At 37.0% G+C, this 15,539-nt stretch overlaps 1 protein-coding gene across 1 annotated transcript in view; it reads right to left on the bottom strand.

The window, feature by feature from the left end:
• CNTNAP5 (contactin associated protein family member 5) overlaps positions 1–15,539 on the bottom strand; it is an 847,743-nt gene that overhangs the window by 640,958 nt on the left and 191,246 nt on the right. Inside the window, exon 3 of the mRNA XM_047722671.1 lies at positions 9,507–9,700. Coding sequence (XP_047578627.1) covers positions 9,507–9,700 — 194 coding nt within the window. The remainder of the gene's footprint in view (positions 1–9,506; positions 9,701–15,539) is intronic.

Here is a 15,539-nt window from a genome sequence, read left to right as displayed (position 1 = left end):
AATGAATAAATAAAATGTTTAAAAAAGAATACTGGGTCTTAATTCTTAAGCCATCAACCACTGCCTAATCTGCTGATTTAGGTGCTTAGGCTTTATAAACAAACAGAGTTGGGTTTGCATCTTGGTCCATCACTTTACTTTACAGTCAGAAATTGGATCAGGTTCCTTGGCCCTTCTAAATCTCAACTTTCACCCTTAAAATAGAAACAATTCATTAGGCTTATTTAGAAGGTATTGGACAATATCTTCAATAATCCTAACCGGGTACCTATTCATTTTTGAGTGCTGAATAGATTAGCTCCTTCATTGCATTAGGCCTCCTGAAATATAGACCCCAAAGGAATCAACCCTTTGAACATATTCTGAAATGCCATTATTTCATTTGTAGGTGCCATCCCTGCAAAGTTCCTTGTTTTAGTCATGACCTCAACTCTTTAAGCTTCTGGTCTCCCCCAGTTGTCTATATCACTGTGGTCTTTGCATCCCTTGTGAGGGAACATTCCCATATTATGGCATAAGGTCTGATTTGACCATTTCAAAATACATGACCTGCATAGATCAGAGGCTGGTTGTGAATGCCTAACTAAATGAGGCTAGGAATAAGTGAGCAAACATGTAGGTAAAACAGCTCACTAATATCTTCACAATCAATACTGAGGGATCCACCAACAACAGACACTTATTTAAAACCAGTACCTAAGAGGGGTTCATTAGGTTATCTCTGGAAAAGATCAGTAGCATAAGTTTTTTCTACAAAGATGAATAGAGCTTTAACATTGATAATAGGATTAAACTTGGAAAAAATAGGCAAATGATTAGAAGAAAGAGGAATCTGAAAAATCCGGGATTCTTATAGATTGATTCTAGTTTTTATTTTCTGTCATCATAATAAATAAAACACAGTAGGAGAAGTGTAAAACACTGAAGTTTTTAGGTGAGATTAAAGTCTGTAAGTAGGAGGGATTTAGAGTTGAATTAAAGAAAGAGTTTGGTGAACACTTGCATATATGTGTAAAACGGTCAGAAAAGGCAAATATTTTATCCAATATGTCTCAATAAAAAAGAATTTTATTTATAAACTAAACATGCTTGAGATGGGGGCCTGGAGACCAGGGGTAAGATGACTTTGGGGACTTTGATTTTGTCTTTTTTTTTTTTTTTTTTAAGATTTGTTTATTTATTTATTTATTTGACAGACATCACAAGTAGTCAGAGAGGCAGGCAGAGAGAGAAAGGAAGAAGCAGGCTCCCAGCTGAGCAGAGAGCCTGAGGCTCGATCCAAGGACCCAGGGATCATGACCTGAGCTGAAGGCAGAGGCCCCAACCCACGAAGTCACCCAGGTGCCCCTGATTTTGTCTTTTTTACACTGTTGGTTTCTGCAGGTGAAGTTCGTGGATGCAAAAAGGTAACAGAATTGTGATATATATCTTCTTTTACATCCAAAAAATGTGGTGAAGGGTGGTGGAATCTGGGAGCTATGACAGTGGAAATTAACTTCGAGGTGAATGAAATGCGCTTTTAGCATGGACTGGCAGAGCCTACCTTACGGGTTGAAGATACTTGCACTTGCTTCTTGTGCTGTCCTAGAAAGAATTTATTAAATATTGTGAGTCCATTGTCTGGAACATGTTGATATGCTTCTATAGCCAGCATGGGTATGTAAATTGCCATTAAAAAAGGATATTGAGGGGCGCCTGGGTGGCTCAGTGGGTTAAGCCTCTGCCTTCAGCTCAGGTCATGATCTCAGGGTCCTGGGATCGAGCCCTGACTTGGGCTCTCTGCTCAGCAGGGAGCCTACTTCCCCCTCTCTCTCTGCCTGCCTCTCTGCCTACTTGTGATCTCTCTCAGTCTGTCAAATAAATAAATAAAATCTTTTTTTTTTTAAAAAAGGATATTGAAAATGAAACATATAATATTACTGAATCATCATATAAGGCTTTTGCACCCATAGCTAATGCACTTGGCACAACTGATTTACCCAGAAACATGGTGGTGGGAGCAAAAGACCTCAAGAAAAAGACAAGTGAAAATTTCCCTGAAATTTTATAATAGATCAAAAGATGGAGACATTCTCTTAGGTGAGAAGAAGAAAGGATCCTAACTGACTTGTACACAAACATGAGCAATGTGGATAAAGTAGTCTAAAAATAGGAGACTATATATTAAAACACAAGCACAAGTGGCTGTCTTTGAAATTTCAGAGCAAAAAATATCAGAAAAAAAAAGGAAAGCGTCAAAACACAAAGAGGGCAACGTGTTTTTAGAACACTTACATGCTGTATGTGGGAAACATAGGCGGATTCATTAAGGGTTCGAACACATACAGGAGGGACTCAGAACTGAAGCAGTAATTCATGCATATATTTGGGACAGTAAGTGTTTCTATAGGCCTATCTTTCCAAATGACTGGTAACGGGACTCTGGTCTGTGTAGATTTAATTGGAGGTTTCTTTGTTCCAAATATATTTATCCACTTTACCAAACAAGCAAATGTTGCTGCTCAGAGTTAGAATCTTATATTTATATTTTTGTGGTGTGTCTCAAGACAACCTGAAAAAGATTTTAAATCTGCTAAGATTCTAAAATTGTCACAAATTTGTCACTGAGACCTTCACACCTGATTATTTAGTGAAGTGGAGAACTCTGGCCTGTTCATAAATCACGATTCATCTCTAAGCAGCTGCTTGGTGACCTCATTCATGAACATTCCAATCAGCAGATCAGAAAGTCTTCAAATTGAATTTTTAGGGCATGAATATTTGATATTGTACATTGTATAGATAGATATATTTTAGGATTCTTACTCTGAATGAACTTTATAAAATAAAATAAATCTCTGGAGTACTGGTAAGTTGATATCCCAACCACAGCATGTCCTAAGTTGTATTGTTTGCTAACTCAATTTTAAAAAGCATTACAAACTCCATATCATCAAAAATTGAAGATATTCAAAAGACCACATGAAAGTATCATTCAACAGATTCTCTACTTCCAAGATACATCATCCTTAATTAATTCAGTACTTGATATTGATGTTTTTAAGTATTGATTTTCTTTAATTAAAAGTTAAATAGAACAATTTAAAGAGTTTTATAAAAATCTCTTGTTTGGGGGCACCTGGGTGGCTCAGTGGGTTAAGCCTCTGCCTTCAGCTCAGGTCATGATCTCAGGGTCTTGGGATCGAGCCCCGCATCCAGGCTCTTTGCCCAGCAGGGAGCCTGCTTCCCCCTCTCTCTCTGCCTGCCTCTCTGCCTACTTGTGATCACTCTCTCCGTCAAATAAATAAATAAAATCTTAAAAAAAAAAAAATCTCTTGTTTGGCCATTGTTCTCATCTTTTTTTATCAGGGTTAATTCTGGTAAATCTATAATCGCCCTTCTAATTTTAAATTTAAAATAAAAATAAAAATGAATAAATAAAATTTCTCAAGATAATCTATTCATCCAGCAACATAATCTTGTGGAAATAATAATGAATATTAACCACAAGTCAGATTTTATGTACGTCTATGAAGTATTTGGTAAAATACTCAGTCTCTGATGGCCATGCAGTTTCAGTTTGAGCCCCATCCATTTGCTATAGAAACAGTTTGATATTATTACTGTGTTCTCACTCATACTTTAGCAACATGTGAATAAAACAAAAGGCTTAACAGTGGGTCCAAATAAAGTTTACATTTAAAGTAAGAGAAGTAAATCAATTTCGTGAAACTTAAAAACTAATCAAGTGCAATAAAGGAGAAACAGAAAATACAGTTTTGCAATCATGTATATTTAGAAATAAATCTTAGTTCTGTATTCTAGCACCCCCAGTATGATCTTGGGTTAGTCTCTGTGAGCCTCAAGCCTCTATATACTATTTACAACACGCTTAGGAGATAAAGCAATAGTGACTGAAAAGTAAGGGATGAGAAAGACATTCCATGCAAAAGGAAAGCAGAAGAAAGCTGGTGTAGCTATACTCAATCAAACAAAATAGACTTTGGAATAAAGACTGTGATAAAAGAAAAAGAGGGCAGTACATGAGGGTAAAAGACTCAAAAGAAGAAGATATAACAAATATCTAGGCACCGTGCATAGGAACACTAAATATACAAAGCAGATATTAATAGACTTAAAGGTAGAAATTGACAGCAATATAATAATAGTCGGGGACTTTAATCCTCCACTTACATCAATGGATAGATTATCCAGACAGAAAATCAATTAGGAAACACCAGTCTTAAATGGCACATTAGACCAGAAGAACTTAACAGGTATAGATAGAACATTCCATCCGAAATCAGCAGTCTCAAATAAACATGGAATATTCTCCAGGGTATACCACATGTTAAGTCTCAAAAACATCTCAGTAAATTCAAGAAAACTGAAGTCATATCAAACATCTTTTCTGATAACAGTGGTATGAAACTAGAAATCAATTTAAGGGGCATCTGGATGGTTCCATTGGTTAAGCATGTTACTCTTGATTTCAGCTCAGGTCATAATTCCAGGGTCATGGGATCCAGTCTTGAGTCAGTCTCCATGCTCAGCATGTAGTCTGCTTGTTGTCCCTCTCCCTCTGATCCTCTCCACAAACCCCCACTTGCAAGCTCTCTCAAATAAATAAATAAACAAATAAATAAATAAAAATTTTAAAAAATCAATTGCAAGAAGAAAAGTAGAAAAGCTACGAATGCATGGAGATTAAACAACATGTTAGTGAACTACTACTGGATCATGAAGGAAGTCAAAGGAGGAAAAAAAATCTAGAGACAAATGAAAACAGAAATATGACATACCAAAATCTATGGGATGCAGCAACAGCAATTCTAAAAGAGGAGTTCATAGCAATAAGGCCTATCTCAAGAAACAAAGAAATCTCAAATAAAAAATTCAACTTGACACCTAAAGGAATTAGAAAAAAAATAAACAAATTTCAAAATTAGTAGAAAGAGGAAAATGATAAATATCAGAGTGGAAATAAGAGAAATAAAAACAAAACACAACAAAGAAACAAACAAAACCCTTAAAACAGTAGAAAACATCAATGAAATTAGAAATTTGTTCTTTAAGAAGACAAACAAAACTGACAAACCTTTAGCTAGGCTCACCACAGAAAGAAAAAAAGAGGACTCAAATAAAAGCAGAAATGACTCATACAACTCATACCATAGAAATAAAAGGGACTATAAAAAACAAAAAACAAAACAAAAGAAAAACAAAAACAAAAACCTACTACCAACGATTTCATGCCAACAAATTGGACAACTAAGTAGAAATGGTTAAATTCCTAGAATTTCATCCAGCACTGAATCATGAAAAAATAGAAAATCTCAACAGATCAGCTACTAATAAGATTAAATCAGCTATCAAAAAGTTCCAACAAACAGAAGTCCAGGACTAGATAGCTTCCTTGGTTAATTCTACCAAACAGTTAAAGAGTTAATACCTATTTTCAAACTTCCAAAAAAGTAAAGAGGAGGGACTGCTTCCAAACTCACTTTATGAGGCCAGCATTACCCTGATACCAGAACTGGACAATGACAATATTAAAAAGAAAATTACAGGCCAATATCCCAATGAACATTGATGGAAAAAATCCTCAGCAACATATTAGCAAACTGAATATAACAATCCATTAAAAGGGCCATATACCATTACCAAGTAGGATTTATCACAGGGATGCAAAGTTCACCATCTACAAATAAATCAACGTGATGCACCACATTAACAGAAGTGAAATCTAGACATCATATGATTATCTCAATAGATGCAGAAAAAGGAGTTGATGAAATTAAACATCCATTAATGAAAAACCCTCAGCAAAGAGGTACAGTGGGAAGGAACCTCAACATAATAAAGGTCATATGTGACAAACCCACAGCTATTATCACTTTCAACAGTGTAAAGCTGAAAATTTTTCCTCCCAAGGAGGTCCACTCTCCCCATTTTCATTCAACGTAGTATTGCAAATCATAGGCATAACAATTATGTGCAAAAATGTGTTGTGATTCTATACACTGATAACAAAGTATCAGAAAGAAAAATAAAAATATCCCATTTACAATTGCATCAGAAAGAACAAAATACCTAGTAATAAATTTAATGTAAGAAGTGAAAGACTTGTATACTTAAAAAAGTAAGACCTTGACGAAAGAAATTGAAGACAGAAAGAAATAGAAAGATATTTCATGCTTATGGATTTGAAGAATTGCTATTGTTAAAATGACCAGACTACCCAAGGCAGTCTACATATTCAGTGAAATCCCTATCAAAATTCCAATGGCATTTTTCATAGAAGTAGAAAAAATAATTCTAAAATTTCTATGGAAACACAAAGACCCCAAATAGCCAAAACAATCTTGAGAAGGAGCGAAACTGGAGGCATCATGCTTCTTGATTTCAAACCATACTACAAAACTATAGTAATCAAGAATGGCATAGCATTGGCATAAAAACAGACACATAGATCAGTGGGACAAAACAGAGAGCCCAGAAAAAACCCACACATATATGGTTAACTAATTTATGACCAAAGAGGCAAAATATACAATGGAGAAAAGACTCTGTCTTCAATAAATGGTGCTGGGAGAACTAGAGAGCTACATGCAAAAGAATGAAACTGGATGACTATCTTACAATATGCATACATATTAATTTAAAATAGATTAAAGGCTTGAGTGTGAGACCTGAATCCATAAAAATCCTAGAAGAAAACATGAATTTAAGTTCTTTGACATCAGTTATATATATATATTTTGGATCAGTGCAACAAAAGCAAAAATAAACAAATGGAACATTAAACTAAAAAGCTTCTGCACAGCAAAGGAAACCATTAACAAAACCAAAAAGCAACCTACTGAATGGGAGAAGGTATTTGGAAATCATATATCTGATAAAGGGCTAATATCCAAAATATATAGAGAACTCATACAACTCAATGAGAACAATAAAAACAATTTGATTAAAACATGGGTAGGAAATCTGAATGGACACTTTTCCAAAGAAGACATACAGATGGCCAACAGGCACATGAAAATATGATGAACAACATTAATCATCAAGGAAATGCAAATCAAAACCACAATAAGCTATCACTTACACTTGTCAGAGTGATTATTACCAAAAAGACAAGAAACAAGAGAACAAGTGACCCTCATGAGCTGTTGCTGAAAATCCAAACTGGTGCAGCCACTATAGAAAACAGCATGGAGATGCCTCAAAAAAAATTAAAAATAGAATTACCATATGGTCCTTCAATTCCACTACTGGATATCTATCCACAAAAATGAAATGTTAATTCAAAAAGATATGCACCCCTCTGTTCATTGCAGCATTATTTACAATAGCAAAGGTGTGCTAACAACCTAAGTGTCCATCAATGGATGAATGGACGAAGAAGATGTTGCGCATGCACACACACACACACACACACACACACACACACACACGGATAATAATCAGCCATAAAAAGGATGAAATCTTCCCATTTGCAACAACATGGATGGCCCATGAAAGTATTAGATTAAGTAGTCACGTCAGTTATAGGATGACAAATACCACAAGCTTACCATGTGGAATTTAAAAAACATAGCAAACAAACGAAATCTTTACTCTTAGGAACTGAAAAAAGATTGGTGTTACCAGAAGTGAGGGAGTTGGGGTATGGACAAAATGGGTGAGAGAGATCAAAAAGTACAATCTTCCAATTAAGAAATAAAGAAGTCATAGGGATGTAATGTACAACATAGAGAATACAGACAATAATATCCTACGGACAATAGTATTGTATAGTGACAGATGGTAACTGGACTTTTTGTGATAACCATTTTGCAATTTAGACAAATATTGACTCATATGTTGTATACCTGAAATGACTATGATATTGCATATCAGTTATACCTTAATAAAAATATTTAGACAAAATAATTCAAAACTTCAATTCATTCTGAAAAACAACCAGTTTTGTTTGAAAATGTCAAAGAAAATAAATAACCCCACATCTATTTGTCCTTCTCAAGTCAAAATAAAACCTTAAAATTGTTCTTCAAAATGGAAGGTGTGCTTATTTTTCATTTTAAACTAAAAGCAAGACAAAAGAAAACAAAAAATCTGTAAAAATTTATGGAGGCTTCAAAATTGAGTGAAAAAATGGAATGGTCCCCTGAAGCCCTATTTAAAAAAAACTTTTTTAAGTTTTATTTATTTAAGTAATTTCTATCCTCAATGTGGGCCTCAAACTCAAAATCCTGAGATCAAGGGTCATATGCTATTCTGACTGAGCCAGTCAGGTACCCCTTAAAATCCAATTTTTAAAATGTAGAAAATCCATATTCCTTGTAAATATTACAACTTAATATACAGGCAACCTAGAATAAACATGATAATAATAGTATTCTCAAGATTCAATCTACCATAACTAATCTCAATCCTAACTTCACTATTATTTTCAATTAGCAATATTGATGAGTAGACGATTATCAAATAGCAATGAACATAAAATAGAAATCTGTTTCCAACCAAAGTAGAGCCAACACAGAAAAGCATAGACAATAGTAATTTGAAACCATACTTAGCATTAATTTAAGGGGGAAACAAGTAGGGAGAATATGAGAAAGACAGAAAGTCTATCAATTGCCACATCTTCACATAGTATGTACATTTAGCAAAAAATAAGTATTTGGAGATGTTTTTTCCATAAATTGTAAGCAACATAAAGAAACACATTATTTCATTCAGTGCATCAGTTTCTGAAGCCTCCTCCAGATGCCTCTTGCTCAGTGTCTCTGCCTTCCTTTCTAACCTCAGTCTGGGGACAGCCTTTCATTACACCTGAAGGTCAAGAGTTTAAACCTTGGGGTGGGGAGGAAATTTCTTTTTCACAACTTAGAGCACACTGTCCTTCACTTCCTAAGTGATGTTATTTATAATGACATTTATATTTATAATGACAAAATGATTCTACATTTTGTATTTGTCTTGTCTTTTTAAACCTTTTAATCGTTTTCAAATCTTGAATAGAGGCTGTTGAGCACAGTGGCTATAACATCAGACCAGACTACAGATTCTCAGGCTGAGATTTTACAAATTGTTCAACGTTGATTGCATTACATAACTGAGCTTGCTGGGTCACTAGAGGGTATGTGAAGTGTCTGATACATAATGAACAGGTGACTGAATAAATACATGCTCAACAAATCAATACATTTTCATTAAAAATCAGACCCTTACAGTATCCTTCTGTTTTTATAGATGAAGAATTGAGACGCAGTCATCGAGTTACTCAGGTTACCAGAAGAAGAGGAAAACACTTTTTTTTTTTTTTTTCCAACAGGCATTCTAATTTCCCTTGGAACTGGAACCATGCTGGAAGGAGGACTCATATACCATCTAATTATTTCTGAATGGGCACTCCACAGTTATTAAGTTATCAACAATCTGAGTAGAGGAAAATGATAGAAATGCTCACTGGTTACCATTATTATATCTCAGATTCATTCATTGGAAGAGAAAAGATGTCCTACCCAGATGCTGTCTTCTTGCTTGTACTGTTTCCAGTTGCGTCCTGTGTCACTGAACATCAGGCTGTAACTCGTCACCCAGTCAGAGCTTCCGTATCTTCCCTGCGTGGCCACTGCTGTAATCTCCACTCTGTTTCCCAGGTCCATCTGGAGCCACTGTTGAGCATTGGAATCTGCTGGGGACCAACCGCCAGTTCCTGGAAGAAAATCAGATAGAGAGTTGTAGTAACATTCCCCATGGCTACAACTTTCAGCTCTCAAAGAGAATGAAATGGTGTGCCGCTAAGATGTCTTTACCCCCCAAAGCGCCCTGCTCATCCTTGCATGGCCTGATTTCCATTCTCCTCTTCCACACTATTCCCTTTCATGGTTCAAGATTCATCTCAAACCCATGCTGTCCCTTCCATAATTCTTCCTGTCTTTCCTCAGGCATTAGTTTCTATTTTTTGGATTCCTAGTACAATCGGTACTACTTATTTATTTTTATTCTCTTACAACCTTAATCTTGTAACATGCTTTCTATCCTTTGCCTAACGGAGAGCTCCTTCCTTCCTTCTTTTCTCCACTCTTTTATCCCTCCCTCTACCAAGGCCCAGATATTTTTGCTGTGGATACAAAAATGAAAGACCATTGACTATATCTTTGACTCTGTCTCATCCATGCAACTGATGTTCTCTGAGCACCTGGAGCATTCTGGATACTGAAGAAAGACATGCAAACAAAAATGTGCAATTTGATGTGATAGGAAGCCTTATAAAAGGCAAACACAAGGTACAATAGGAGCTCAGAGGACAGAATCTCTTTGTAGGTGACAGAAAGGCCTTGAGATAGTGATGACGAGACAGTATAGCTGAAGCCCGAAGCAAGTATGACCATACTGCAGGCAAACAAGGCCAAAGAGAGAAAACATTGGAGAGATCAAACAGGGCCAAGAGAACAGCATGCACAAAATCTCAGGGGACATGAGACAGTGTGCCGTGTTTCTGGATCTACACGGGATTCAGTATACTTGACACACAGGAACATTCTTACATGGGGCAAAAGACTCTGGGCCTTAAAAATCCTGGAACTCTGCAAAAGATCAATATTAGCTCTTGCACAGTTGGAAGACTTGTGGCCTCAGTCTTCTCTAATTGTCTCACATGGTAATAATGAGGTCTATAATCATTTTTACTGACCCAAGAGTTAACAAATCTTCCAAATCCTCAGTGGAATCCTGGAAGGGCAGAATGTATATGCCGTGGATGGGGATGAGAAGGAACAACACCTCTGTGAAGCACCTTGCTCAGCGTATCAAGTTGGTGAGTTAATTACACTTTCACTTTAGAGAACTTAATCAATAAATCCCTTTTGATTTCAACCTATGTCATTTAAAATTATTTTAGAAATGTCCTGGTCTACTTTCTCACGATCTCAGAAGGAATCAATGGGACTTCTTCCTGGTAATAGAGAACTTTTCTGAGCCCTTGCTCCCTGGTGTAGACAGCTCATCATTGATGGAAGCAGACACGTAGGCACAGGAGATGGAGGACATGAAGTGAACCCTACTTTAGTCATAGGCACATCCTGTAAGGTATATGCTGATTCTCTCCTAATAGCAACTGCTGTTAAGCTTTGGTTTGATTTTTTTTTTTTCACTTTCCTGAGAAGACTGAAATGCAGGGAAAGGAAGAGATGGAACATGCTCAGCACCCATTACAGAATGTGTTTTATTAAGTGTTCTGCAAGACACAGATACAGTGGCAGATATGGCTGATTTCTCTGATATCCATTTCTCTTCCTCTCGGGTAGGTATGAAGCTTGATTTCATTTTCAGCTCTCCATCCTATTATACTTATAACCACAGAGATAAGTTCTCTCTAACCAAGACAGGAGTAGGAGGAAGACATACCACTTAGAAGCCAACTGGTCTCTTCCCCACTTGTTTCCCCTTCTATGACTGATGGATGCAGTTGGCACCAAGGCCCGAGGTAATGGCAAAACAACAATATGGAAAGACCTTGGATTCCCATATCATCACATGAAGGAAGCATCTGTCTACTTGAATGCATGCCCCAAATAATAATATGAATAAGAACTAAGCATCTACGTTGCTCAAGACATTGTGGATTAGAACTTTTTTGACACTGCAATTCAGCCTACTTTAAAACATACATAATATCCTGTAAAATAAATAGCGCAATTGCCAGTATATAGTTCAGGAAACTGAGATCCAGCAAGTTTGGAACACCTGACAGTTGGGATTCAAGCATTGCTCTTTGAGACTATTATGTAGCAGAAAAAAAAAAAAGTTTCAGAAAAAAAAATTTTTTTTCAGCAGAAAAAAACAAACAAACAAAAAAACCAAAACAAAACCCAGGAAATCAATAAAGAAGAAAGGCATAGGGAGAAGGCATTTGAGCAGAGATTCTGACATGCCAGACCCAGAAGTACATTTTTGTCTAACAGCTCTGTCTTTTCTAACTTGTCCACAATTTCCAGCCCTGACTACCTTCTCTCAACTTCTCACAACTGACAGAGAGGCTTAAGAAGAGCATTTACATTTCAAAAAAATAAAAAAAAATTTTTTTTAAGTCCAAAACAATTTTGAACCTATTCTTTATTTCCATTCAATTTCTCCTCCTGCTCATTTCATGGGGTCTCTTTCTTCTTAAGTGAAAAAATGCAAGTTTGTATAAACTATATATTATGTGTTAAAACATGATCAAAGAGAAATTTGTATGGTGATTTCTTCTGAGTGATGAAACTATGAGTTATTTCATCCTTTTATGCTTTTTGCCTATAACATATTTTCTATTATCAGTATGTCTTTCTTACATAAATGGAGACTAGCATTATTCATATTTATGTGGTTTATTGCCTAAAGAATACATACAGCAATTGAATAGCTGGTGACAACTTGTGACTTTTTATGTGATCATCACTATTTTTGAAATCAAAATCCTCAGACCTTAACTATTCCTCTTTTATCCTCAATAATCAGCAGCCAGACCTCCTAGTCATGTTTTAGGATTTTTTTCTTCATTTATTCTAATTATTATCATCCTCATATATGTTAGGAATTTTTGTTAAGATTGGAAGAGAGAAAGCAAAATGACAAGGAACTCTCCCTGTCACCGCGCAAAACATAAAATCACAGAAGACTGACCAAAAACCAAACCAAAACAAAACAAAAGACAAAGAGTTAATGCAAAAGTTTCTTCAAATTTTTCTAAAGAAAATCACATCTCCCTTTTGCCCACAGTAGAATCCGTAGCTTATTAATCACCCTGAAATTAGCTGAAATAGAATTGTTGCTGTTCACCTTCATTAACACATCGAGTTAAAAATGTTCCAAACCCAGAAGCTTCAACCTAAGCTCTTAAAACAGAGGGACAGGTCTCGAGTCAAGATGGCGGAGAAGTAGCAGGCTGAGACTACTTCAGGTAGCGGGAGATCAGCTAGATAGCTCATCTAAGGATTGCAAACACCTACAAATCCAACGGGAGATCAAAGAGAAGAAGAACAGCAACTCTAGAAACAGAAAACCAACCACTTTCTGAAAGGTAGGACTGGCAGAGAAGTGAATCCAAAGCGACGGGAAGATAGACCGCGGGGGGAGGGGCCGGCTACCGGCGAGTGGCGGAGCAATGGAGCACAAAATCAGGACTTTTAAAAGTCTGTTCTGCTGAGTGACATCGCTCCAGAGGCTTAACCGGGGTGAAGCCCACGCAGGGTCAGCGTGGCCTCAGGTCCCGCAGGGTCACAGAAGGATCGGGGGTGTCTGAGTGTCACAGAGCTTACAGGTATTAGAACGGGGAAGCCGGCTACAGAGACAGAGCTGAGGAGTGAGCTCTAAGCACGGGGTTACCTTGAACCGGTCGCAGGCTCGGTCAGCTTGGAGCGCGGCCGGAGGCCAGGGTGACGGGAGTAATTGGGTGCTGTTCTCTGAGGGCGCACTGAGGAGTGGGGCCCGGGCTCTCGGCTCCTCCGGGCTGGAGACCAGGAGGCCGCCATCTTCATTCCTGCCCTCCGGAACTCTACAGAAAGCGCTCAGGGAACAAAAGCTCCCGAAAGCAAACCCGAGCGGATTACTCAGACAGGCCCCGGGTACGGGCGGGCGGTGCAACTCCGCCTGGGGCAAAGACACTTGAGAATCACTACAACAGGCCCCTCCCCCAGAAGATCAACAAGAAACCCAGCCAGGAAAAAGTTCACCTACCAAGGAGTACAGTTTCAATACCAAGGAGAGCATCGGAATTCCAGAGAAGGAGAAAGCAAAGCACGGAACTCATGGCTTTCTCCCCATGATTCTTTAGCCTTGCAGTAAATTTAATTTTTTTTCTTTTCTTTTTCAATTTTTTTTTCTTCTTCTGCTAAATTTTTATAACTTTTACCCTTTCTTTTTTAACGTTTTTTAACTAGTTTATCTAATATGTATATATATTTTTTCCTTTTTATATTTTTCTTTATTGGTTTTCTTTTTTTAATTGTTTCTTTTTTTTCTTTTTTTTTCTTTCTGAACCTCTTTTTATCCCCTTTCTCCCCCCTCACGATTTGGGATCTCTTCTGATTTGGCTAAAGCATATTTTCCTGGGATTGTTGCCATCCTTTTAGTATTTTACTTGCTCCTTCATATACTCTTATCTGGACAAAATGACAAGGCGGAAAAATTCACCACAAAAAAAAAGAACAAGAGGCAGTACCGAAGGCTAGGGACCTAATCAATACAGACATTGGTAATATGTCAGATCTAGAGTTCAGAATGACGATTCTCAAGGTTCTAGCTGGGCTCAAAAAAGGCATGGAAGATATTAGAGAAAACCTCTCGGGAGATATAAAAGCCCTTTCTGGAGAAATAAAAGAACTAAAATCTAACCAAGTTGAAATCAAAAAAGCTATTAATGAGGTGCAATAAAAAATGGAGGCTCTCACTGCTAGGATAAATGAGGCAGAAGAAAGAATTAGCAATATAGAAGACCAAATGACAGAGAATAAAGAAGCTGAGCAAAAGAGGGACAAACAGCTACTGGACCACGAGGGGAGAATTCGAGAGATAAGTGACACCATAAGACGAAACAACATTAGAATAATTGGGATTCCAGAAGAAGAGGAAACAGAGAGGGGAGCAGAAGGTATGTTGGAGAGAATTATTGGAGAGAATTTCCCCAATATGGCAAAGGGAACAGGGATCAAAATCCAGGAGGTTCAGAGAAGCTCCCTCAAGATCAATAAGAATAGGTCCACACCCCGTCACCTAATAGTAAAATTGACAAGTCTTAGTGACAAAGAGAAAATCCTGAAAGCAGCCCGGGAAAAGAAGGCTGTAACATACAATGGTAAAAATATTAGATTGGCAGCAGACTTATCCACAGAGACCTTGCAGGACAGAAAGAGCTGGCATGATATATTCAGAGTACTAAATGAGAAAAACATGCAGCCAAGAATACTATATCCAGCTAGGCTATCATTGAAAATAGAAGGAGAGATTAAAAGTTTCCAGGACAAACAAAAACTGAAAGAATTTGCAAATACCAAACCAGCTCTACAGGAAATATTGAAAGGGGTCCTCTAAGCAAAGAGTGACCCTAAAAGTAGTAGATTAGAAAGAAACAGAGACAATATACAATAACAGTCACCTTACAGGCAATACAATGGCACTAAATTCATATCTCTCAATACTTACCCTGAATGTTAATGGGCTAAATGCCCCAATCAAAGACACAGGGTATCAGAATGGATAAAAAAACAAAACCCATCTATATGTTGCCTACAAGAAACTCATCTTAAACCCGAAGACACCTCCAGATTTAAAGTGAGGGGGTGGAAAAGAATTTACCATGCTAGTGGACATCAGAAGAAAGCAGGAGTGGCAATCCTTATATCAGACCAATTAGATTTTAAGCCAAAGACTATAATAAGAAATGAGGAAGGACACTATATCATACTCAAAGGAACTGTCCAACAAGAAGATCTAACAATTTTAAATATCTATGCCCCTAACGTGGGAGCAGCCAACTATATAAACCAATTAATAACAAAATCAAAGAAACACAT

Source organism: Lutra lutra, chromosome 3 (assembly GCF_902655055.1).
Source record: "Lutra lutra chromosome 3, mLutLut1.2, whole genome shotgun sequence".
Lineage (NCBI taxonomy): Eukaryota > Metazoa > Chordata > Mammalia > Carnivora > Mustelidae > Lutra > Lutra lutra.
The sequence above is the reverse complement of the archived record's forward strand: the minus strand, read 5'-3'. Positions and strand labels throughout refer to the sequence as shown.